This window comes from Muscardinus avellanarius (assembly GCF_963383645.1).
Source record: "Muscardinus avellanarius genome assembly, chromosome: 14".
NCBI lineage: Eukaryota > Metazoa > Chordata > Mammalia > Rodentia > Gliridae > Muscardinus > Muscardinus avellanarius.
In genome coordinates this window covers 26,732,413-26,759,073 of record NC_137800.1, presented here as the reverse complement: position 1 = coordinate 26,759,073, position 26,661 = coordinate 26,732,413, and the positions used below count along the sequence as shown (strand labels likewise).

General features: G+C 34.9%; 1 protein-coding gene across 2 annotated transcripts in view; it reads left to right on the top strand.

Annotated features, from left to right (window-relative positions):
* Positions 1-26,661, top strand: part of GLRA3 (glycine receptor alpha 3) — a gene marked incomplete at both ends in the record, with an annotated part of 146,484 nt that overhangs the window by 96,085 nt on the left and 23,738 nt on the right. For both annotated transcript variants that reach the window (XM_080709872.1, XM_080709871.1), the window contains 2 exons: positions 13,138-13,275; positions 20,118-20,332. In XM_080709872.1, coding sequence (XP_080565998.1) covers positions 13,138-13,275; positions 20,118-20,332 — 353 coding nt within the window. The remainder of the gene's footprint in view (positions 1-13,137; positions 13,276-20,117; positions 20,333-26,661) is intronic.

Genomic DNA, 26,661 nt, shown 5'->3' with positions numbered 1-26,661 from the left:
CCTTCAAAGCTTACGAGTCTTCTGTTAACCAGGACTTAGTACTTTACTATGATTCTGCTGAATACATGATAGATGTCATCTCAGAAGAAAATATATTTTTCATACTTTATCAGAGATTTATCCAAGCTTTCATACAGTCTTTTGTATTTCTTTTTTGAAAGTAGACCCATACACATCACTTAGTGTTAATACAAATGAAAATTCCAGAAGTGGTAGTTTCTCTAAACATAGCTATATAACCAGCCCTAAATTGTGTGGTTCGCAGTGTTTAATCTCCCACAAAAATTGTAATCAATACACGGTATTTTTCTTGTGGAACTATATTACATCAAAAGGGGGTCTGTTTTGACATCTTTCTTGAAAAATTTTGAAGATGGATCTTCAGCCCTCAGGTCTGAGGCAAGTCTTGGAGTATACTGGAGGCAGCACTATTCTATCTTGTGCGGGAGCATGGCTCCCCCATCCTACTCAATACGGTTTAATTTCTGCTTATAAAATTTAAATGGCTTATTTTTGTAAGTAGCTCTTAAATATTAAACATAGGCATGGATAAAATACTCAAGTAAGGGAAAGTTAGATCATCTAAAATTAGGAGAAATGCCTAAGGAGATAAATGGGGAGGGGCACTGAAAGATTCTGAGCAGGGCAGACTTCGCAATGCATCATAAAGAAAGATAATCTGAGGACAGACTGACTGTGTATCCTGGTTGTGATGTTAGGGTAAACAGAGAAAAATACAAAGCAAAACATGTGCAAGACAGACTTTTCGAGCGCCCTCATTAGTAAACCAAGGATGTGGGATGCTAGTCAATGGGCAGTGATGATTTAAGGAACAAAAACTATTTGGTCAAATCTGTGTCCCTTAAAGGTTACTTTACCAAATGAACTAAGATTATTTAAGAAGATTCATAATGGTACTGCAAAAAGAACAGAAAGTAGGAACAAACAAATGAAAGGTTAAGTAATTTAATAGAGATTGGTACGAAGTGTAAATAAAGGCACTGGGTGCCTGTGAATCAGAGCCACAGAGCTTAGATAAATGGATTCATCTTAGAAGAAGCATTATCAAAGAATGGGAATATAGGAGCGGAAATACACATTTGTGGGATACATGAAGTATATACTGATCCAATCTTCGTATGTTTCAAGTTTGGGAAATTCAGATCTATTACCAAAAGCAGGAGTTAGAATGGAAGATAAACTATTAAATAAAAACCATGTGTACAGTGTTTCAAGGAATCAGCTAAAGTTGCTGAAGAAATGGAGAGGAGAACGCAAAAACCCTAACATGAGCAGACCTGTAAGACACAAAGATATTCTGGAAAAAAATTCTAGAAAAGAGTTGTCATAGATGACAAATTAAACTCAATATTACCCACTCTTAAAATAGAAAAGACTGTTGAGAATTGCTTAAGAGTACCAAATGGTGCAGATTTTTTTAAGGAATTGATAAAAGAGATGATGCTACTGTTGACAATGACAAGTGTGATTAGAAAAATGAGGGTCAAAGATTTGAAAAAAATGTGGGTGATGGTGAGAAAGTGAACAGTGAGTGAAATCTGTTCTTCTGTGAATGTTATCAAAGGAAGATGAAAAGGAATACAATATCTAAAGGAAGCTAGGTCTCTGAGTTTCTTTTATAAAATAAGGAAGGCTTATCGGGGCTATTTTGCAGAACACTCCTGCTGATATTACAAGACCTTTCATGTCTTGTCATGTCTGCTCTTTTGCAGAACATTTCCAAGCAATATGAAGCTCAGTACAGGAAATCTGTGCTGCTTCTTTCCCTCCCCCTGGTGTCTTCATTTCTTTTTCAGGAATGAGTAGATTTTCTCTAGTGGACCTTTAATACTGTAGTCATTAAACATTTGCTGGCTTCTTGTTAGAAATTAATTTAGCTCACAATAGCGGCATAATTCATTAAACTCTTAGCAGATGTCAAGGAAACCCTGTAAGTCAAAGTAGAAGCTACTGACGTCAATGCTTTTGGTTTTTTTATTTATTTCTTTGATTACTTTTTGTTACAGGGTATTGAAACCAAGGGCATTCTACTTATGAGCTACAACCCCAGCTCTTTTTATTATGTGATTTTGAAACAAAGTTTCTCTAAATTGCTGTGAGGCTTGCTAAATTTTTGAGGCTGACTTCGAGCCTGTGATCCTCCTGTCTCAATCTTTCAAATACTAGGAGTGTGCCAACTCACCCAACTCTGAGGTCAAATTTTTTAATGTGTTTTTCTTAAACTTCTTTTGGGAGGTCTTTCTTTCCTTCTCTCTCTCTCTCTCTCTCTCTCTCTCTCTCTCTCTCTCTCTCTCTCTCTCTGTCTATTTGTCTTTCTGTCTTCCTGCCTTCCTGTCCTCCTGTCTTTCTTTCTTTTGATTTAAACAAGCTAAAAAAATTTTAACCAAGTTAAACCTACTGGAAAACAAGAATTTTTAAGAAAACCAGTGTACACTTTGAATGAAATCTGATTGCAAACGGGAAAAAAGAAGTTAATATAGCAGGTTGGTAAATAAGAAAAAAGGAAATGTAACACAGGCAAAGGCCTAGTAACCTGCAATGATTCAACTTCCTTAAGTATAATAAATGATCAATAAATGTCTGTCAATCATTAGGACACACATTTCTAAGTAGACACACATTTCAACAAGACATTATGCTGCTTTGTCCAAAAGTGTATATTCATGACTCAGAATTAAAACTCTACATTTTTCATAGTGTAGAGAAAAAAATGTATTGAAGAGGAGGCATATAAAATTTAAAATTGATGGGAAAAATAAAAGCTAGTGTGAGTTCAGGACAGAACGAAGAATAAAAATAACATAATTAACTTTTGAGCCAAAACTACAAATACTAATTCTTCAAATGCAGTGTATAAAAGAAGAGCAGAAAAAATAAAAAATATAGTATAAATTACATATAAACAAAGCAAAAAGGCTCTCCATCTTGCAATAACTAAACATAACAATATTAAATTTGCCTTAAAAAGATTCACAAAACAGATATTAACAAATACTAAGATGAAAAATATATTTTTAAATGAACACTTTGCAAAAATACAATTTCCCTCCATAAAAATGAGGAAGTGAAAATGGAAAAATCCATATTTGAAAATATACCTAAAAGAAATTCAAAGCCATGCATGGTGGCTAATGTTTGTAATCCAAGTACTTGGAAGACTAAGACAGGAGGATTGCAGGTTTGCAGCCATCCTCAGCAATTAATATCTCTACTGTTATCCAAGCTCTTTCATAATTTAAAAACTTTGGATATTGTTCCAAATAATATGCTTTTTTGCCTAGTCAGAAATATATTTGGCTTTTGTTTTCTGAGTGTTACTTAAGTCTTGGTAGTTACAATGTTGGTTAGGAAGCAAAAAACTTTCCCAAGACAAAAACATTCACCACTGAACTAATTTCCTGCTTATACAATGAATTCCCATTTAAAGTTTAAATATGTCCTCCTATGTAATACCAACAACTATTATCTCCCAGACTGTCCACATCTTTTTTTTTTAATTTATTTTATTGAAAGTAAATGTTTAAAGTAAAGTAAATTTAATCTGTATTTGGTGCCCTCTCCCCCCACCTCGTTTCCCTTCCCCCCCTCCCAATACTTAATACCCAGGCTAACCTTGCTATATTCGTACTTTTACACCTATTTGGAAATAGCCACTCATCAATCAAGTTCAGCCTCCTTCCTCTCTTAGTTTTCCATTCAAACTTTGCTGAGATTTCCCTTCCATTATCTGGAGTCCCTCTGGTATCCCCAGTGCTCACTTGTTTGGGCATATTAGAGGAAATATATGTCCCTTCTCTTTCTGTGTTTGGCTGATCTCACTTAACATAATGCTTTCCAGCCCTTTCCATCTTCTTACAAATGATGTGATTTTGTTCTTCTTTATAGCTGAATAGAATTCCATTGTGTGTATTTCCCATAACTTTGCAAACCATTCATCTGTTGATGGGGGCCTAGGTTGTTTCCAAATTTTGGCTATTACAAATTGTGCTGCTATGAACATAGGTATGCATATTTTGCTGTAGTTCTCTGTTTTCAACCCCTTTGGAAAAATATCCAGGAGTGGTAAAGCTGGATCGTATGGTGGATCTATTCCCAGTTTTCTAAGGAATCTCCACACAGATCTCTATAGTGGCTGAACTAGTTTGCACTCCCACCAACAATGTAAAAGAGTTCCTCTTTCCCCACATCCTCGCCAGCATTTATTATTGTTTGATTTCTTTATGCTTGCCAATCTGACTGGGGTTAGAAGGAATCTTAGTATAGTTTTGATTTGCATCTCCCTGGTGGCTAATGATGAAGAACATCTTTTCATGAATCTATTGGCCATTTGTATCTCCTCTTTTATAAAGTGTCTATTCAATTTGATTGCCCATTTCTTGATTGGGTTGTTTGTTTTGCTAGTGCAGAGTCTTTTGAGCTCTTTGTATATTCTGGATATTAGCCTCCTATCAGAGTGGTGACTGGTAAAGAACTCCCGTTCTGTAGGCTTCCTCTTTAGGTTCTTGATGGTTTCCTTTGATGAGAAGAAACTTTTTAGTTTGATGCTATCCCACTTGTTGATTCTTGTTTAATTTCCTGAGCTTTGGAGGTTTTGTTGAGAAAGTTACTGCCTATGCCTATATGTTGTAGTGATGAGCCTATGTTCTCCTCTAATAACTTCACAGTCTCTGGTCTGATTTCTAAGTCTTTGATCCATCTCGGGTTGATTCCTGTGCATGGTGAGATATAGGGGTTTAGTTCCATCTTTCTACAAATGGATAGCCAGTTCTCCCAGCACCATTTGTTGAAAAGGCTGTCTTTTTGGCCCCTTTGTCAAAGATTAATTGACTGTAGGTGTGTGGATTTGTTTCTGTATCTTCTATTCTGTTCCACTGGTCAGTGTACCTGTTATTGTGCCAGTACCATGCTGTTTTTACTACTATTGATCTATAGTATAGTTTGAAATCTGGAATTGTGATGCCTCCTGCGTGATTTTTGTTGTTGAGAATTGCTTTGGCTATTCTGGGTCTTTTCTTTCTTCATATAAAGTTCATGATTGCTTTTTCTAGGTCTGTGAAGAATGTAGTTGGTATTTTGATGGGAATTGCATTGAATCTATAAATCATTTTTGGAAGAATGGCCATTTTGATGATATTTATTCTGCCTATCCACGAGCATGGGAGGTCTTTCCATCTTCCAAGGTCTTCAATTTCTTTCTTTAATGTTTTATAGTTTTTGTTGTAGATGTCTTTTACATCTTTGCTTAGGTTAATTCCTAGGTATTTTATTGGTTTTGAGGTTATAGTGAATGGAATTGATTGTTTTCTTTCTTTCATTGTGGATTCATTGTTGGTGTAAAGAAAAGCCTCTGATTTCTTTAGGTTGATTTTGTATCCTGCAACATTGCTGAATTTGTTAATTAACTCCAGAAGTCTTTTGGTTGAGTTCTTAGGGTCTTCTAGGTAAAGGATCATGTCATCTGCAAATAAGGATAATTTTAATTCCTCTCTTCCTATTTGAATTCCTTTGATTTCCTTCTCTTGTCTTATTGCTGTAGCAAGAGTCTCAAGGACTATATTGAAGTGGAGTGGTGATAGTGGACATCCTTGGCTTGTTCCCGATTTTAGGGGAAATTCTTCCTGTTTATCCCCATTCAGTATAATGTTGGCTTTGGGTTTGTTGTATATTGCCTTAATGATGTTGAGGTATGTTCCTTTTATTCCAATTTTCTGTAGTTTTTAACATGAATGGGTGGTGGATTTTGTCGAATGCTTTTTCAGCATCTATTGCTATGATGATGTGGTTTTATTCTTGATTCTATTTATGTGGTGGATGAAATGTATTGATTTGCATATGTTGAACCAGCCTTGTTTTTCTGGGATGAAACCAATTTGGTCATGGTGTTTTATTCTCTTGATATGGTTTTGAATGCGTATGGCTAGTACTTTGTTTAGAATTTTTGCATCTATGTTCATTAAAGATATTGGTCTGTAGTTTTCCTTTCTTGAGGTATCTTTATTTGGTTTGGGGATTAATGTGATACTGGCCTCATAGAAGGAATTTGGGAGAGTTCCATCTCTTTCAATTTCCTGGAATAAGTTATGAAGTATTGGTATTAGTTCTTTACTGAAGGCTTTGTAGAATTCAGCTGAAATCCCATCTGGGCCTGGGCTTTTCTTTGATGGAAGAATTTTCATTGCCATTTCTATTTTATTGTTTGCTATTGGTTGGTTTAGGCTTGCTATGTCCTCTTGGTTCAGTTTAGGTAGGTTAACTGTGTTTAGGAATCTATCAATTTCTTCCATGTTTTCTTGTCTATTGGAGTATAAATTTTTAAAGTAGTTTCTGATAATCCTTTGAATTTCTTCACTATCTACAGTGATGTCTCCTTTTTCATTTCTGATTTTAGTAACTTGCATTAATTCTCTTTTTCTTTTGGTTAGGTTGGCCAGGGGTTTATCAATTCTATTAACCTTTTCAAAGAACCAGCTTTTTGTTTTGTTGATTCTTTGAATTGATTTTTGTTCTCTATTTCATTTATTTCTGCTTGGATTTTAATAATTTCCTGTCTTCTGCTGGCTTTGGGGTTGGACTGTTGCAGTCTTTCTAGATCCTCGAGTTGTGCCAATAGGGTCTGAACTTGGTGATTCTGAGTCCTTCTTATGTGAGCACTCAATGCAATAAACTTTCCTCTTAATACTGCCTTCATAGTGTCCCAGAGATTTTGGTAAGTTGTGTCTCTGTTTTCATTTATTTCCAAAAATTTCTTTACTTCTTTCCTAATTTCTGCTCTTACCCATTCATCATTCAATAGTGTTTCATTCAGTCTCCACATATTTGCATAGTTTCTTTTGAGTTTCCTGTTGTTGATTTCTACTTTAATTCCATTGTCGTCTGAAAAGATGCAAGGAATTATATCTTTTGAATTTGCTGGTGCTTTCTTTGTGTACCAGGATGTGATCTATTTTTAAGAAGGTTCCATGGGCTGATGAGAAGAATGTGTATTCTGTAGTTTCTGGATGAAATGTTCTGTATATGTCTATTAGGTCCATTTGGTTTATAGTTTTCTTTAGTTCTAAAGAGTCTTTAGTCAACTTTTGCCTTGAAGATCGATCCAGTGGTGTGAGAGGCATATTAAAGTCTCCCAGAATTATTGTATTTGGGTCTATTTGAGATCTTATGTCCCAAAGGGTTTGTTTTACAAACGTGGTTGCATTCACATTTGGAGCATAAACGTTTACTATCATTATATCCTCTTGGTGTATTGTTTCTTTTAATAAAAGGAAGTGCCCTGATTTGTCTCTTCTGATGTGTCTTAGTTTAAAGTCGGTTTTGTTGGATATCAGGATTGCTACCCCTACCCTTTTTTGTTCTCCAGTAGCATGGTATATCTTTTTCCATCCTTTCACTTTCAGTCTGTGAGTGTCTTTGGCTGTTAGGTAAGTTTCTTGCAAACAGCATATATTTGGGTTATGTTTTTGATCCACATTGCCAGTCTATGTCTTTTGATTGGTGAGTTAAATCCTCTGATGTTAAGAGTTATAATTGAAATATGATTTTTGTTTTCTGTCATTTTGTGTTCTGTCATCTGTTTGGTAGCTTTTTCTTTCTTCCTTACTTAGAAGCCCCTCTGATCACTTTCCTCTCTGGTTCTGAAGTCTGCTTCTTTTTTATTCTTTATGGTTTATTTCTTTAAGTATTTTCTCTAGTGTTGGCTTTTAATTCATAAATTTTTTGAGATTTTGTTTATCTTGAAACACTTTTATTTCACCGTCCACTTTTAATAGTAGTTTTTCTGGATAGAGCAGCTTTGGTTGGAAGTTATTTTCTTCCAAGGTCTGGATCACGTCATACCAGTCTCTCCTGGCATTATGACCTGGGTTGTATAGTCTGGGGGTGATTCTTATTGTTTTGCCTCTGTATGTCACCTGACCTTTTGTTCTCACTGCTTTTAAGATCTTTTCCTTGGCCTCTGTGTTAGTCATTTTGACTATGATGTTGTGTGGGGAGGTCCTTCTTTGATCTTGTCTTAATGGTGTTCTGTATGTCTCTTGAACATGAAGATCTATCTCTCGTTTCATGTTTGGGAAATTCTCTGAAATTATTTCTGTGAAGAGATTACGGATGCCCCTGGTATTTCTTATATATTTAATACATTAATTCTCAAAAATACGGTAGTTATATTTAAACTGAGTCCAGTTTCAAACTTTTGGCTAATTTATGATGAGCAATTTAAGACTTTCACACTTCAAATAGTCTTATGAATGTGATATTTCCATCAATAGGATGTGACATTTGAACACATACTCACAGGCAGAATTTAACTATTATGGTAATTTTTAATATAATATATTGAGACCCCTATACATCTATTTTTTCCAAGTCATCAGTGATTTTTCTTTTTTCTAATCTTTCTTATTGGTGCATTGTGGCCATACATCTTATTAGGGTACAACATGGTAGAGGCATACATGCACACATCACTCATTTAGTCCTCCCATAATTTGTACCCCATTCTCTCCCACCTCCTTCTGTTTTATGTTTGGCTTACTGATTGTCTTTGTTCTGTTTATGAATGAAATTCATGTATATTAGAAAAGTTTCCATTCTACCTCCCATCCCCCTCAGTTAGGTCACCTTATTTGTTCATCTATAACATCTCCTTCTTCTTCTAGAGTTCCTTTTATGACCCTTTTTCTCTCTACCTTCAGCATATTAGGGAGAGCATCTGAAAAGAACAATGTGGTTTTATTAAGATAATAAATAATTTATAGTAGCATCTAGATCCTGTCAAGGCTAATCAGTATTAGTCTTTGATCTACTGTATATTAAAAGTGAATTTTAATGTTTAAATCTGTCCATTACTATGCTGATTATTTCCCTTCTCTTGAACTTTGACTGAATATATTCCAACAATAAGCATTTTGTGATATTTCCCCTTAAAGAATAAATAATTACACAAAATGTTATAATTTTACCTTTAAGCTATCCAATCATTTTACAATTGAATTTTACAGAATTATCAATACTATTACATGACACCTTTCAAATACTTCCATAAAGAAGATTTTGAAGTAGTTCTTCCTGCTAATATCACATAAGACTCTCTTCTCTAACATTATCTTAGGTTTGGGTTCTTATAAATTAGTAGTGATATTGAAAAATCAGATGTTAACAATCCCAAGAAGATTACTATAGTTCCTTTCTATTCTCTACTCCAGATATTACATACTTTCAGATAATTAAAAATTATCTTTACTCATAGCATCCATTTGCTATGATTTGGTTCTATGAAATGAATTGATTTTTTGATACATTTGAATAGAACTGAACTTTCAGGCTTCCACGGGGCAGACAAGGATGTTTTTCAGTAACTTGAACTCATTCCAAACAGGTCAAGCAGAATGCTCTTGTACCCTCTCATACTGCAGAAATCCTGCTAAGCACACTTTATCCTCATTAAAATAGGCTCCTAGGGTCTTTTTTCCCTGATTTTAATTGATATTTATGATTAAAACTTGAAATATCTGTGTTTAAATTATGACACCCTCATGTATTATTAAGAAATGTGAACAATGTTATTCACATGATTGTCACTTAAGAAAAAATACTTAGCAGTCAAAAGTTATATTTCTAACATTAATCCAAAAGAAAGAGGGGGAAACTTAAATCTGTGATACATACAAAAGTATCTCAGGTCTTCAGGGAGAAATTTAACCCAAGGACTTGTAAAATAATTATTCTGGGTCAGTTATACCAGAAAGTTTCACAGAAAATGTAATTACTAAAATGATACTTAATTTAACAGACCTGTAATTTAAATAAGACATAAGTAACAGACCAAGCTATGGCAAAATGATTCAAATTAAATGTGCAAATTATAAATAAGAAGGTTTTGGTTAAATACACTTTGACATAGCAGTTGTTCCTTGTCAGGTCAATAAGACTTACTTGAGTAATATTTCTCCTAGCAACCGTTAGCATGTCAAGCCACTGTCAGCCAAGAGTGAGAGTTTTCTTCTTCTGTTATTTTTTTAATTCCAGCTGCTAATTAAGAACATAAGCATTTGCAAACTGGGTCATATTAGAAATACCTCTCTCTCTCTCTCTCTCTCTCTCTCTCTCTCTAACATACCAAATATTATGATTCCCATTTACTTTTTAAATGAAACATTATTCCATAATTGATTAATAAATCTCTGCAGTCATATTGAACTTAAATATATTCTCAGCCCACATTCTTTCTTTAAATAAGTACTTCTTTAACCTACTAACCACTGTAAAGTATTACAAAATAATCTCATTTTTCTTGTCATCTTATGCTACTTTAAAACTACCAAAGTTTATCTGATTTTAAAAAGTTGTATTACTTGAATGGTGTCTTTAAAATTGTATGCATTGACCTCTCCTCACTAGCATTTACCTACTTGTAAGTTTCTTTGATGTGCAGGACCTTTTTAGTTTAATGTCATCTCACTTATTAATTCTTATTTTAATTTCCCGAGCTTTGGGAATTCTTGTTGCAGAAGTTTTTTTGTTTTTTGTTTTTTCTCCATGGATTCATGGTTGGCATAGAGAAAAGCTACTGATTTTTTTAGGTTGATTTTGTGTCCTTCTACTTTGCAGAATTTGTGAATTAGTCTAGTAGTCTTTTGGTTAAGTTTTTGGGGTGGTCTAAATATAAGATCGTGTCATCTGCAGTTAACGGTAATTTTAATTATTTTTTCCTATTTTAATTTCTTTCATAATCCTTCTTTTATCTTATTGCTCTAGGAAGATTCTCGAGAACTATATTAAAAAGGAACGGTGATAGTTGACATTCTTGTCTTGTTCCTGAATTTAAAAGGGAATTTCTGCAGTTATTCCATGGTTAAATATAATATTGGCTTTGGGTTTATTGTATATTTTTGTAATGGTTTTGAAATGCATTCCTTCTATTCCTATTTTCTGCAATTTTCTTTTCTGTGTGTATGTGTGGTGCTGGGGATTGAACCTAGGGGCATCATACCTCTGACCTACATCCCCAGCCCTATTTTTTATTATTTGTTTTGAAACGGGGTCTCACTAAATTGCAGAGGGTCTTACTAGCTTGAGCTGTCCTCAAACCTGCAATCCACCTGTCTCCACCTCCCAAATGCTGGGATCACAAGTTGAGATGAAGCTCAGAGGTAGAGCTCTCCTGTATTTAATCCTCAATGCAAAGAGAAAACAAGAAAAGACAAAAAGAAGACTGGTGAATATATACAATATTAGTTAAGGATAAGTACTATGGAGGATGGAGCTGTGGATTCACATATTTATTATAGACCCAGAATTTAGACATATCTCTTTCAGTCTGGATGACTTCACAAACTCTATCAAAAAGCCAAATACTCCTTGTTCCACAATGATCCATAACTCCGATGGTTCTACTACTAAAATCTTTGGCAGCAGAATCCCAAACATTCCAAGGATATTCAATTGCTGATGCTCTTGTCTTCACCATCCCCAGTTCCCATGAAGTGGATGCTGCTAGGTATGTCCAAGAATCAGTTGGGAGTGGTAGAATCCTTGGCACCACAGCTAGATCAGGTTCAGCTTTCTCTGGAAGGTTATTTGTCAAGTATTGTGAAGGGTGGAAAATCATAAATTCTTTCCCCTATCCACTATTCTTTTCCACATAACCTGCTCTACATCAGTTGTTCCTAATGACTCAGCCTTTCCCCTATAACACAATCTTGTTTCCAGAAAAAAAAAATTCCATTTGGTATAGGGTCCTCTATGGTGTAGGGTTCCTTGTGTGTGGATTCATACATCTAGAACTTTTGTTTTCTTAACTAGAGCTTCCACTTCCTTTATCTCAGAATCCACATACTACTTCCTCTCTCTCTTTCAACCTCCATGGTAATATTGCATCAAAGAACTCACTGATTAGAGTAAGCAACAATCCTGACCCACAGGATGTATTTACTTTTGTCTCTGCCTGACTGGTGGGTAACCTTTAGGAAAAAATAATTTCATAGTTTCTCACTCAGAGTGAAGAAAATGATAAAATTCTACTTGTCTTAGATACTTCTTGTATTAGTTTGTTTTTCACTGAAATGACCAAAATATCTGACAAGAACAACTTAGAGGAGCAAAAGTTTATTTGACTCAGTTTCAGAGGTTCAATCTATGGTTGTCCAATTCTAAGGCAGAAACATCATGGTGGCAGGTGTGTGGCAGACAAAATCTATTCAACTCCTGGCATCTGGGAATCAGAGAGGAGGGGGGATATCAGGGACATATATAGTCTTCACTGCCATGCCCCCAGTGACCTACCTCCTCTAGCCACACTTTACCTGCCTACAGTTACTACCTAGTAAGTCCATTCAAATTGTTAACCCATCAGTGAATTCATGAGGCTAGAGCCCTGGTTGAATTATTTCACTTCTGCATTGCTAACACATGAGCTTTTCTGGGAGACATACCATAGCCAAACCAATATCTCCCATACAGAAATATTGTATCTTAGTTTATTAAGTACTTCTGAATTATTATAAAATGTGTTAGTGAATTCTATCTTAAATTCACTGATAGTATATACAAAAATTTCCTCTTCCACAAAACTTCCATGTGAATTTTCTTTGTACTATTATTTTCCCTAAATAAAAGTCCTATCTATCTCATTTTGTCCATGTTGGACTTGGAAGATAGAGGCAGACACTATAAGCTAAAATAGTTAGTGATTAACTCAAGAAAGTTATCAAATAAAAAATTTTATAATTTAAGTCATGTTCTAACCAGTGACAATTTGAGCTTTTATTGCTAGGGTCTTGAATCATTTGAGAGAATGTGAGTGGAAAAGTAATGGAGTTGAAACAAAACAAAAATCGTTGAATTCATGTGGTAGCTGCTCATCCCAAGGAGGGAATGCATATGTATGTCCTGATATTTTATACCTTTCATTAGCCTACTTAATTTTTTGACATTTTTTCTGTGAGTGTTCCATATGAATAGACTTTTGGGAAATAGAACCTGGTAATTCATAGCTCCATTGATAGAGTTACAGTGACACTGGTCATTCATCCTATGTGATCATACAAGTGTGTGTGTGGGGGGGGTATTTATTTGCATGCCTTTTCCCAGTGATTAACATTTTTATTATGCTTTGCCTAGTTGGGTACACAATGAATGATCTCATTTTTGAGTGGCAAGATGAGGCACCAGTACAAGTGGCAGAAGGACTCACTTTACCCCAGTTTCTACTGAAAGAAGAAAAAGATTTACGATACTGCACTAAACATTACAATACAGGTGGGGGTTGAGTATTCTTTATACTTCTAATTTGTGATTTCATGGTATGCAGATATTTCTTGGTAATAATGCTAGGCTATTGGACTGCTTCTAGCTCAGTGTTTTCCACAATCACAAAACAGAAAATAGATGCATATAAAATTTATGGATGCTTTGGCTCTTTGCATATTGTTATATACTTTGTTTGTATGGGACTAGAGAAATGTTTGGTTCTAACTCTATGTAATATTTAAACATTTCAAATATATATTTAAAATATTTTAATATTTTAAAATATACTTTGAAATTTTTAAGTATTTTTATGAATTAAATATTTACAAGTATAATTAAATATATTTACTAATATTATTATGAAAAGCTCATATTTACATAGTAAGGATGTTTAAAATATATGGTCCATTAGTCGGGCGTGGTGGAATATGCTTGTAATCCCAGCATTTGGAAGACTGAGACAGGAGGGTCTAGGTTCCCGGACAGCCCAGCTACTTAGTGAGGCTCTTTGCAATTCGGTGAGACCTTGTTTCAAAATAAGAAGGAAAAAAAAATAGGGTTGGGAGTGTAGTTCAGAGTTGCAATGCCACTGGGTTCTATACCCAATACCAAAAAAAGGTCCTTTAATTTTTATGTAAAGAATAAAATTTTTTACCTTCTCAGTCAGTAAACACTGTTATCTGCTAACAAAATAAAAGAACTTTCTTTCTTCACAAGGCTTTATTTTCCTAAACCTTCCCTTTGGTCATATATTCATACATTTTAAGACATTTTTTTCTAAGAACTTACTAGTCAAACTGACACAGAAATCTCATGTCATTGACAGTAGACATTAATTACAGATACCAACACCGAGGATTAAGAGACTGAATTTGATATTTGTACATTCATGAAATCTGTTTCACTTCTCTTAATTAGTATAGGATATGCACATAATACCTATTCTAACTGTATAACTTGTTCTTAAATTTTCCATTAAGCGGTGGCAGCATCTCTCCAGCATAGTGAGCACATGGTCTCCCACTGGCATCTGCTGCTGCTCTTTGAACATTTTATCAGGGCAAACCGATTTTTTCTAGTCTCAGCATTTTCCAGAACTGTGATCTGACCTTTCACTGTACAAAGTCCCAAGTCTCTCATTTCAACAAACTCTCAGTATGTGATCAAAGGTCACTGCCATTTATTTTAAAACTCAGATATCTATTTCATTAGGGAGTTCAAGCTTAATATCTCAACACAACAATAAGCGACGAGGAAGTCAAGTCTCGGATCTCTAGGGACAACTGTAAATCCCTTTAGGAAAATACTGAGAAATCTTTAGAGTGAATGTAGGGTGCTGAATTTATATCCTAGGAATCACCATCACAAACAAATGTGGTGGCTTGCAACTGAAATATATTCTCTCACAATTCTGGAGTCTCCAAATCTGAAATTGAGGCATCAGCAGGCCCATGTTTTCCCTCAAGATTCCAGGGAAGAATCCTCTGGGCTTCACCTAGCTTCCCGTTTCTGGAGATTCTTGGTATTTGTTGGTTTGCAGATCTTTCTCTTTCATCTCTGCCTCCATAGCCATTGGCATTCTGCCTGTGTGTCCGTGTCTTTCCTTTTCTTATAAAGACACAAGTAATATTGGATTAGGGTTCACTCTGATTTAGTACAACTTCATTTTAATTCAATCACATCTACAACTATCTTATTTCCAACTAAAGTCACACTCACAGATTACAGGCAGAATTGAATTTTAGAAAGATGAATTCAATCCAGAAAAAGGTAAATCTGTAAACATCACTTGTATATGGATTCTATGGGGTCCCTTCCTTAGCATAAAATAAATTATCATTCTTCATAGAGTTATCTATCTTCCAGCTATTACAGCATAGAAAAAAGAATGCATTTATAAATGTCTCCTATAGGCAAAGAACTGGACAGATGTTTTATCAGATGATATAAAGTCTCATAGCTCTTTATAGTCCAGAAAATTAAAGCACAATAACCTGTCCAAAATGATATAGAGAATAAAACCAGCTGGTAGCATCCTCAGTCAGGAGGTGTGTGTGTGGGGGGGGGTAATTTTCCTCAAATGCTAAGCTCCATTTTATATTATTCCTATATTGCACAGGAATCATCTATTATTTTCCAATAGTAGGCTCAGGTACCACAAAGGTCCTTTGTATTCCTTATGCAAATGCAAAAAAATCACAAAGGAAAACATTCAATACTAAGAGCTACATTTATAAATATTCTTTCCTCTTATAAAATAAAATACAGACATTAAAAACTCTTTCACACACAAATTAATTACACAAACTCTGAGAATGTGTTCAGTTTGATTTCATTATCAAAAAGTTATTTATTAGTAATGCACTTCAAGGTCCCATGATCTGTCTTGTTATTCTCTCTAAATCCTTCTACCTCTCTTCCCCTTGCTCAGTAATCTTGCTGCAATATAAAGGTGATGGATTTTGTTGTTATTATTGTTGTTGTTATTGTTGAAGTTGTTTAACTTGTTCATTTTTTCTTTAGATTAAAACACACATATGCTTGCACCTTACAGAAGCAATAAAATACACATTCATACATATTTACATACAAATAATGATATATATGTATGTGTGTATATGTGTGTATGATTTTATTTTACTTCCCAAAAATATCTATAATTTTTAATAAGATCACAATGAGAGTTCTTATTTGTTAACAATCTTACATGAAACTTAGAAACCTTATAGGAAGTATCCAAATGGTCAATAATAGTTAATAATTAGGTCATGAAATTACTTAGTGGATCATTTAACAAAGATATGCAAATATTTCAGTTATTCTTTCATTTTAGTAAAAATTTAAATCTTCATGTTTAATGCCACTTTAAAATACAAGTATTTTATATATCTTTGGAATCTTTGCACATTCTGTATATATTTGATAAACTTGTAAAGGTATCATTCAGAGCTGGTTGTGATGTTTCTGATTACTGCCCACTTAAGAATGGGATCCAGGGACTTCCGGGAAGATGGCGACCGAGAAAAGCGGGGCTTAAGAGCCCCGCTAACAACAAATCTCCATTACCACAAAATCAGCGCCTTTCATAGCCAGAAAACACCATCACCAGTGAAACAAAAAATCACCAGGCTCCAAGAGAAAGCGGACTGAGAACAGAGCCACAGAGGAGATACACCGGCCTCACGCCCGAGGATGCAGCAGACGCGGCAGCAGCGCCATACTGCCGGCGGCACCGGCGAATTCACGGGACGGCTACAGCAAGCCAAGGTGAACCACAGCGGAACAGCCAGGCGGGATTTCTCCATGCAGAGAGCATCTAAAGCTCCCAGTGGCCGAGCTCAGCACACGCTGCAGGGATTCAGAGTGGAAATCAAAAGCAAGAAGAAAAATGCCAGCCCCACAGCCAAGGGCATAGCAGTGGCGACATATTGCCACCAGCGGCAGCAGCACCGAATTCAACGAGGCCAGTACAGCTACATCTGCGTACTCAAGAACAGTGAGTCAAATTGCGGGCCACAGAGAAGAAATCCCAGTACTGTACTCCCTGGGACTTGACCCAGTGGGGGAGGGGCGGTGGCAGAGATATCACACCATAGGAGAACGCGCAACCTAGCACCCCCCACAGTCTAAAGCAGCCTCTATCGACTCTCTGGGTCGGAGACTCTGTGATACAACCCAGTAAAGGAGTACTGGGGTCTGAGATACTACTACTCGAGATCCAGAACACCTTAAGTGAAGTCATAGTGACCCAAGGGAAGAACCCAGAGAAGGCACAAACATCCGAAATCATGGGAAAGAGGAATAACACTGGAGCAATGAATGACTACAACCCCACAACATCAGAACCCGATAAAACAGAAAATCAGAGATTTCTAGAAGATCAAATCAGGAAAATAACTGTAGAAATAATAGAGGTGCTTCGAAAAGAACTCAGAGAGAGCCAAAAAGAGATAAAGGATGCAATTAATGAAGTAAAGGCCTCAATTCAAAGCACAAACAACCGATTAGAAAACATGGAGAACAGAATCTCGCTCTTAGAAGATGAGCAATCCAAAAATGAACGCATAGTTTCTAATCTAGAAAAAAATATCCGACAGCAGGAATCTGATATTGAAGAAATATGGGCCCATTTTAAGAGAGCTAACCTAAGAATAATTGGAATAGAGGAGGGAAAAGAAAGTGAAACCAAAGGGATCAACAATCTCTTCAAGGAAGTAATAGCAGAAAATTTTCCAAACGTAGAGCAAGAGGTTGATACACAGGTCCAGGAAACTTATAGAACTCCCTTTAGACAGGATCGGAGAAGAGGATCCCCACACCACATAATTGTCAAAATGACCAAATGTGGAAGCCAAGCAGAGAATCTTAAAGGCAACAAAAGCAAAGGGCCAAGTGACATTCAGAGGCAAACCAATTAGAATCACTCCAGACTTCCCAAACCAAGTTATGAGAGCCAGAAGGGCTTGGAGTAACATATTCCCAATTCTGAAAGAAAACAACTTCCAGCCAAAAATTTCCTACCCAACAAAACTTTCTATCAAATTAGATGGAGAAATAAGAAGCTTCCATGACAAACAGAAACTGAAGGAATTTATGTCTTCAAAACCAGCACTAGAGAAAATACTCAAAGAGATTAACTACAAAGAAGAAATAGGTAACACACATCAGAACTAGAGAAACAAGATTTTCCATCCAACAGACAACTAATATTGGTTATCTGTGGAGATTCATTATTTATGTTAGTCTTTTACCTATCTCTAAATGGTATTGTTTGCCTTTATTGTTGTTAACTTTTAGGATGTCTAGTTGGAATATTAATATACTTTCAGATATAGCAATTGGAAATATTTTATCCAATTCTATTAGTAACTGTTAACTCTGTTTACATTGTCTTTGGATATACAATTTTTTTTTATTTTTTTTAGGGAGTTTGTATACTCTTCTGTTGCCTGTGCCATTGAAATCATAACCAAGAAATCACTGCCAATTTCAATGTTGTGAGGTTTAATGACCCAGATTTTCTCCCAAAAGTTTATAGTCTTAAGATTTATATTTAGGTCTATTATCTATTTTGAGTTAATACTTGTATATGGGATTAGGTAAGGGTCCAATTTTATTCTTTTCCATGTAATTATTATTTTTAACAATATTTAGTTAAAAGATTATCATTTCCACCACCAAATGTTCGTGGAAACCTTGTCAAAAATAACTTGACAATATAGGGAAGAATTTAGCTCTAGGTTTTTATTTAACGCCAATAGTTTATATATCTGCCTTTAGAATAGTACTACACTGTTTCAATTATTGTAGCTTTATATGGTTTGAAATCAGAAAATATATATCTTCTAGCTTTGTTCTTTTTCAAGATTGTTTTGGGTACCTAGAGTCCATATCCCATATTAGGATAGATTTTTTTCTGAAAAATAAATATATAAATATATGATAGTTTCACCTAAAAAAAATAGGAAAAAAAATTCCCTGGTAAGAAAGAAAGCAAAAAGAAATATTGAAATGTTATCTTTAAGTCATCAAAAGCTTGGTTTCAGACAAATGAAACTGTTATTTGAGATTATCATTTTTAATTTTAGATAAATTGCCGTAATACTAGATGTCAACTACTAAGCCAAGCATGGGAGGGAGGGATTGGGAGAGAATGGGGTGGGGATTGGGTGGGGGCTCACTGGGAAAAGTGTGCATGTATGTCTACAAAAGTATGTATCCTACTATGATGTATGAATACAGTGCGCCAATAAATTTAAAAAAAATAAAATAAAAGTAAAAAAAAGAATGGGATCCAGCTTCCCAGCTTATGGCCTGATGCTGAGTCCTGTAAGACCTGGTGTCACCTTCAGCTCCACCCAGGGGTGGTACCCTTGCACCTTTTTGCAATAGCCTGCCACTCAACCCTGGTGAACATAAGCTCCGCACTCAACCCTACCTAGCTACACTCCAGCGATTCTCCTGGAAATGCTCCTTGATATTTTTTCTTTCTTGGTTGAGTGAGAGAATATAACTTAAAAAGCAGAATGACCTTACCTTTCTCAAGATAATTAGAATAAAGAGAATAAAACCAAGGATTAAGTGACTTAGGAGAACATTTATTTTAAGGAGACATAACAGAGCAGTACAGGTAATAGAGGAGGGAAGGGAAGCCAGCAAAAAGCAGAGCCATCATCTTTTTAAATAATGTTTCATTAAAATGTAATTTATTTTCCTACTTATACTTGTACTTATTTTCTACCAAAATAGAGATAATTAGTAGAAACACAAAGTCATAAGTGTATAGAATGAATGTAGCTCACCTGTGTTTAGTCTATGTTTGTTATGTTCTAAGTTACTAATAGGAAATAACACATTTCCCTATTGGTTTGCTTTGTTTAAGAAACTATTTATCTTCAGTTGCATTCAGCTCTTAGCATTTACTTTAAAGTAAATGTAAACATCTCAAGCAAATAGCATGCAGCTCTCAATAAACACTGAAAAGCACTAGAAATAGTGAGAAAAGATCTTTATATGGTAAATATACATTTCCCAGTCTACCTCAGAAGCAATCATTAGAATCAAGTGAAAAAAAAAAAAAGATCTTTGAGCGCTTTGACAAGTATGAAGTCCTATTCAAATGTGAATAAAATTACTGGCTGTTTTCTAAAAAACAAATACACTCTCAGCACATCATTTCTAGATCCAAAAAGAAACATTATTTTTTAAAATTTAGAAACCGATCTGAATAGGTGATTTAGAGTATCTTTTGATTGCAGCAAGAATTTTATGACAAAATTAAATAGCAATATTTGATGGCTACTGAAAGTCCTATTTTCATTAATTGTCACACTTATTTCAAAACCAACTAGGAAAGTTTACATGTATAGAAGTGCGATTCCATCTTGAACGACAGATGGGATACTATCTCATCCAGATGTACATCCCCAGTCTCCTGATCGTTATTCTATCCTGGGTTTCATTCTGGATCAACATGGATGCAGCACCAGCCAGGGTAGCTCTGGGAATAACAACCGTGCTGACTATGACTACACAGAGCTCAGGATCACGAGCTTCCTTACCAAAGGTAAGTGCACTCCTAACGGGACGTACACATACACTCATAAAGAGGCCAATGCCACATTTGTCAGACATTTTTCAATAGCATTTATTTGAATTACCGATTTTAAAAGTAACTTGTTACCAAAGCAAAAAACTTGCAAAACATATAGATAAATATAGGAAAAATTTCTACAAGCCAGTGATATCTTCTATTCATATTTTGTGTTATAATCCCATTATTTAAATATCAATAATAATTTTATATGCTATGGGATTTGTTGTACGTAGATTTTTAGGCATTTAGAAACATCAATAGTTACTTAAGTTGCATCTACATGATAGTTTTAAAAGATAGCACAGTATTCTATTTTATGGATACGGTATAATTTATGTATTCACATAGGACTGGCACTATAAGAAACATATAATGTGAGGATATGTGTGTGCTCATGTGTATGTATAAATACACACATACTTCACACACACTTTATATTATCTTCCTAGTATACATACTTAGAATTGCCGCACTGATAGCTGTATGCATTGCATGTATCACCAAAATTACCTCTAGGAAAACATTATAATAATTATACTCCCACAAGTGTTGTGTCAGAAGACCCATAGTGCTGCACCTTGTTTCAAATATGGTATTTATTATTTTGTGAGTTTTTTTCCCTCTGGTTTTAGATAGCTACAGGTCAATAGGCAGGAAAGATTATCTAATTCCATGATTTTAGTCCATGCTAAAAAGCCAGAATTAAAACTGTTCCCTCTGTGAGGTTTTTAAGAACATTTGGTATTTTTCTTCATAAGACAAACTGAAATAAAGTACAGGAAACACTTTATATTCATTTAGTCTTAGAGAGATAGAAAATAATTTTATTTTTCTAAATCAACTGCTAAGAAGTATCTATTAATGAATACTATAAGGTTTCCAACATGCATAACTATTTTTTATTTTGATGGAAATGAGGTGCTTCAATGTAATAAAATTATATTCACTTCTCAAGCATTTGATACTATCTTCTTTCTATACCAAGTAAATTATAAATGTCCTGTCATGGATCCCTTAGTCCTTCCTATGAACTGCATTCTATGATTCAATTTATTATATTAAAATGCCCAAATAAGCTGGATGTGGTGGGGCCTGCCTGTAATCCTAGTACTTGGAAAGTTAAGACATGAGGTTGGCAGGTTAGAGGACAGCCTCAGCAAGTAGGGAGACTCTCATCAACTTAATAAGATCCTGTTTAAAAATAAAAAGTAGGGCTGGGGTTGTAGCTCAGAGCTAAAATCCCCCTAGGTTCAATCCCCAGTATGAGAAAATAAACAAACAAATAAATAATAAAATGCTCAAATAAATAAAAGTTGTTCACAAGATGTTTAATTACTAAAAAAGCATAAGAACTTAATATTTAACAAAGCTCAGTGCATCTCATTATGTCTTGTCTTTCAAAATATCTATCTTTATTAACAAATATACTTTTAAAAGGTCTATATTTTTGGGGCTTTTGTAAAATATTATCCATGTGAAAATTATAAATCTGTTCATAAAACTAAATGAAGCCTCAATACTTATCTACATGTGTAATAAGAGAAATTTCCATAGTCAATTTGTAAGATTTTCTCTCTGGTCTTTTATGAGCTAAAGAGAAATAAAAACTTGTTTTTCAAACAGTCAGCTAAAAAGAAGACAGAAAAGTTGCTTCATTTCAGGATGCCTCAGCTTTTAGAAAAGGCTCACAAGAAAGGCACTGGATACAAAGCGGAAGGGAAGACTGAGAGGGAATATAGCTGTTGAGTAGAAAATTAGAATAAAGAAAGCAATAAACTAAAAGGGCAGAATAAGGACACAGCTTTAAGGGACAAAAGAAAAGGGAGCACTGAGACAGCATCATACTATTCTCAAGAAATAGAAAAGACTTTTTAAAGGCATTAATGTCATGGAGATCTCAGGGAAGAAATAAATTTTCAACCATGACTTTACATATATATATATATCACCTTTCCATCTCTCTGAGCATAGGGACTAGAAATGTGATGACACGTTTAATCCTTCTCCACCAATGAATTGATTAGCAAAGTTAAATCTTAAGAGAAGGTGACCATATTATCTTCACCTTTATATAGTCAAGGTTGAACATAATTATATGCATTAGAATTCAGGAAAGGAGTTCTGAAGACTCAAGTTAAACAAGAATTAATCTACTGGATGAGCCTATTCAAAGCCTAGGGTGAGGATTCATCATTCAAAAGCCTAAGATGTGGATTCATCCTTGCATTTAGGAAGGATATCTAAAACCATGCACCTTAATATCTGCTGTTAACAGCCTCACCAAAGAGTCTCAAATGCCTGAAAATCTTGCCACTGAAATATTCAATATTAACCTACTTAACAAATTATAAGGATGTAGGAAAACAAAATTATATTTCATTTAGGGAAAACAAAAGATGATCAAACATAGAAGGAAAGAAGAATAAATTATTAGTTTATGATAATTGTTTAGTGTTTGTCAAGGCTCTGTGCCAAGAAGTATCCTATAGGATAAGAAGGAGCTTAGAAGTCAGGCAAGAGACAGAGAAGAATATCTCTAAGAATATACTTTAGCAGCTCCTTGGGAACTATGGAGCTGAGATTCCTTTCTATTGTTTTCTGTTCCATTGGCCTCTATAGTCTTATGATAAAGCAGGGCATATCTCAGAGGAAGAAGACTCCTGTGACTCATTGTGGGATCTGGAACTATTTGACATTTCTGCAGTGCCTGCATCAAGTGGTCAAAAAAGGGTGGCATATGCATTCTATTGACAGCAAATTTTCTAGACTGTCTAGAGTTAAAAATAGTTTGTTCCCACTGTGTGCTTGAAGCAAATGAGTGAGGAAAAAAATGGCAGTGGTTATAGGGCTACATCTTGGAGAGCATGGTAGGCCTCGGTAAATATTAGGTTTATTGGAGGTATGATGGTAGGTCGACCACTGATGAATTTTAAGAAGGGGAATGATCACTCTGGTTTCTATAGAATTATCAGATAGATGTGACAGATATGAAAGCAAACAGAGTGCCAAATACACTATTTTAGTTCACAGTAGACAATGGTCTGCTGAGCTTGGTAGCAGCAGAGATAGTGGAAGCTGGTTTTGGAAAGTAGATAATTTTGAGACAATTTGTTGGTGAAACAGAGAGGATTTGCTTCCAAATTGGACACTGAAGATTCAGGACAGGGCAGGAGTCAAGGTGGCATTCAGGTGCATAACCAGGCATGGAGTGATGATAGTTAATGATGAGAGGGAGGTCTGGAGGAGAGAGGGACCTGGAGTTCTTTTCTGAACATGATAACTTTGAGATGTTTCTTAGACAATGACATCGAGTTGTCCAAATTAAGAGCTTCTAAGCTTCTGACCACGAATCCATGGGCTTCATAATTTAAGGAGTAAAAACCACAAATAGATAGGAAAGTAGATCAAAGGTTATTTTTTTTAAATTAAAGTCCAGAAAGAGCTTAGAAATTTTTATTTTTGGTTACCTTTTTCTTTCAGCTAAAAATGGGTCTATATACTCCAAGTCTTCTTGATCCTTCACTCCTAAAAAACATCCCTTATCCATACACAGACTAGGTTAGACAGTTTGGTTAAAGGTAAGACCCACTCAACCCAAGACTTTATCCCAAACTCTTTAGATTCCAACATGATGTTATCATTTTTAGATATAGAAAAGCAATCCTTCTTAGGAGGAATAGGTTTTAACCAGGAGTTAAAGAGGAGATAGTAACAATCATTCAGTTATGCTTTAGTACAAATGTAATTATACTAAACACATGCAAATTGTACTAAATATAACTAGGGTTCTTTCAGCCAGATTTTATTGCATTTATTCTGCATAACAAAAAATCCCCAAATCTCAGTCGCTTTCAATTGCTCACCAGCCTGTGAGTCCCTGTCTCTCTTCTGGGCTTGCCTGAAATTGGCTGAATTTGGAGTGGTTGTGGCTCTAGATCATGGTTCAGATCTGTTCCCAGTGCCTCCTCATTTGGGAACTGTAGGTACTAGTCATATCCTGTCTCCATGGGAGGGGGTGTATAGAAAGGCAGAAGAGGAGCAAAAACATGCAAAGATTTTTCTCAGAATTCAGATACAGTCACTTCTGTTTCTGTTCCATAGGTTACGCCAACTTTCACAGTCAAGCCAAAGTCCATGGGGTGGGGGAGTGAACTCCACTCACAGAAAAGCCTGGGAGATAACAGAGGGAAGAAAAGATTATAAACAAATAATCTTCTTTAGCTCAGGATAATGATTTGTTCAACCTCTCTGTCTCCTTTCTCAGGCCTCACGCTGCCTTATTAGTAAACACTCAAGAAAACAAGAGAAGGGGAAAAAAATTGGAGAAAGGATAGAGGGAGATATCCCAGAGAAAGCCCATGTGGATTTTTCTTACTCTGCCCCTACCACTATAGCCATCTTATTTGGAAAAGAGCTCCTAAACATTATAAGATGGGAGCCCCTGAAATTTCAAAGGTGGCTAATTAGTCAGATATTCTACGGAGGTTTAGAAGCCTGTAGCCTATGCAGAGTGTAAATTCAACATCCAATGCGGCTTATCTTCAGCCATCACTCACAATCTTAGTCCTTGATCCCTCTTATTTTTCTCCTCTTTATTTGTGAATCCCACCAGGAGTAGCTTTTTGAGAGGACAAACTATTCTTTACATATTTCTATTCTCACAGCCTAAATCAACATATATTTCTGTGGAACGAGTGTCATACAGAAATATAGAGATAACGTGAGCTTTTAAAATCTTTCCTTAGTTCTTAGTCTTAAGTGTAAAGGCAAGCAATTAGGCCACTTTTATTTTTCTGAGTGTGATAAAATGCAAGAGAAGCCAAGTGTGGTGCATGTTTGTAATCTCAGCATTTGGGAGGCTGAGACCTGAGGATCGCAGCTCATGGGCAGCCTCAGCTACTTAGTGAGGCCCTTTGCAACTCAGTGAGACTCTGTTTTAAAATAAGGAATAAAAAAAAAAAAGGGCTGGAGGTGTAGCTCGGAGATAGAATGCCCCTGGTTTCCATCCCCAGTACCACACAGAAAAAATGCAAGTGAATTATTTTTTACTCTGTTGAACAATATTTTTTCCTAGAGTATCGCTAAATTAATGAAAGAATTTCAAGTTTTCATTTATCTGTTTTATAATATTATGATTACATTATGATAATGAAATAAACATAGCTTTCATCAACAAGTATAGAAACAATTACTGGTATTCAAAAATATAAAGTGAACAGTTATATATTATTTTCTAATACCATGATTGTCTTAGAACACTAATTTATAGGTGGGTTGATTATAATGAAAAGATAGGGGATGAAAAGAGAATTGAAGGGCATGTTACTGTTGTGGGCATTCTTATTTTCCTAAAAAAAATTACCCTACATCTTTAAAAAGAAAAAGTTGTACATTTTTGCAAGTGGGGTTAGAGAGCTACAGAATAATCAGGTTTTCCTACAATATAGCAACAACTAGCTATTACTGTCAGCAATGCTTTTGTAGCCATCATTTAAATATGACACCTATTATTTACTCAAAATGTGGTCAGTTGACATCACTTTCATCCAGAAAGTAGAAATATGACACAGATGGGCTCATTTTTACTTTATTGTGAAAAAACAATAAGTGAGTTGCTCTTTATGATAGTTGTATCATATTTGGATGTGAGCAATAGACTTCATTAAATTGAAAAAAATTTCATGGATCAGACTAATGTAATTTATATATGTTTGAGAAAATGAGAAAAAAGGTACATAAAATAAGAGAATAAGATAATCATGCCTTTTTTTATTAAAACCACAATACATAATGCACATAAAGTAAGTCAACTTTATTACTGATACGAAAATGATCTATTTTGTAGACAATTTTCAAATAAGTGAGTCCTGTGATAAGAAAAGAAATTGATGAATGGTTCTAAACTTCATCTTTCTATATTTACTAGGCTTACTAAATTCCATTAAGTTGAAGCATTAATAATTAGTAAGCATTTTCTCTGAACTTGACATAAAATTGTTTTTGCATAAATTCTTAAAATTTAAAGAAAAATCACCAAGTTTGGAATTTTTATAAAAACAGCTTTATACAACAATTTTGGCATCCTTCTAAATTTAAAACAAAAGCTGTACATGTAATTTTAAAACTACTTTACTTAAATAATGTTTTAAACTCACTTTACTACATCCAAACATATACTAAAATTATATACTATGAATCTCTTAAAAGATAAAAACAGATATAAAACTACCCTTTTGCTGGTGGAAGAGAAAACTTGGTCCCAATGCAAGTCCTAAAAGAACTTCACAGGCTTTACGTAT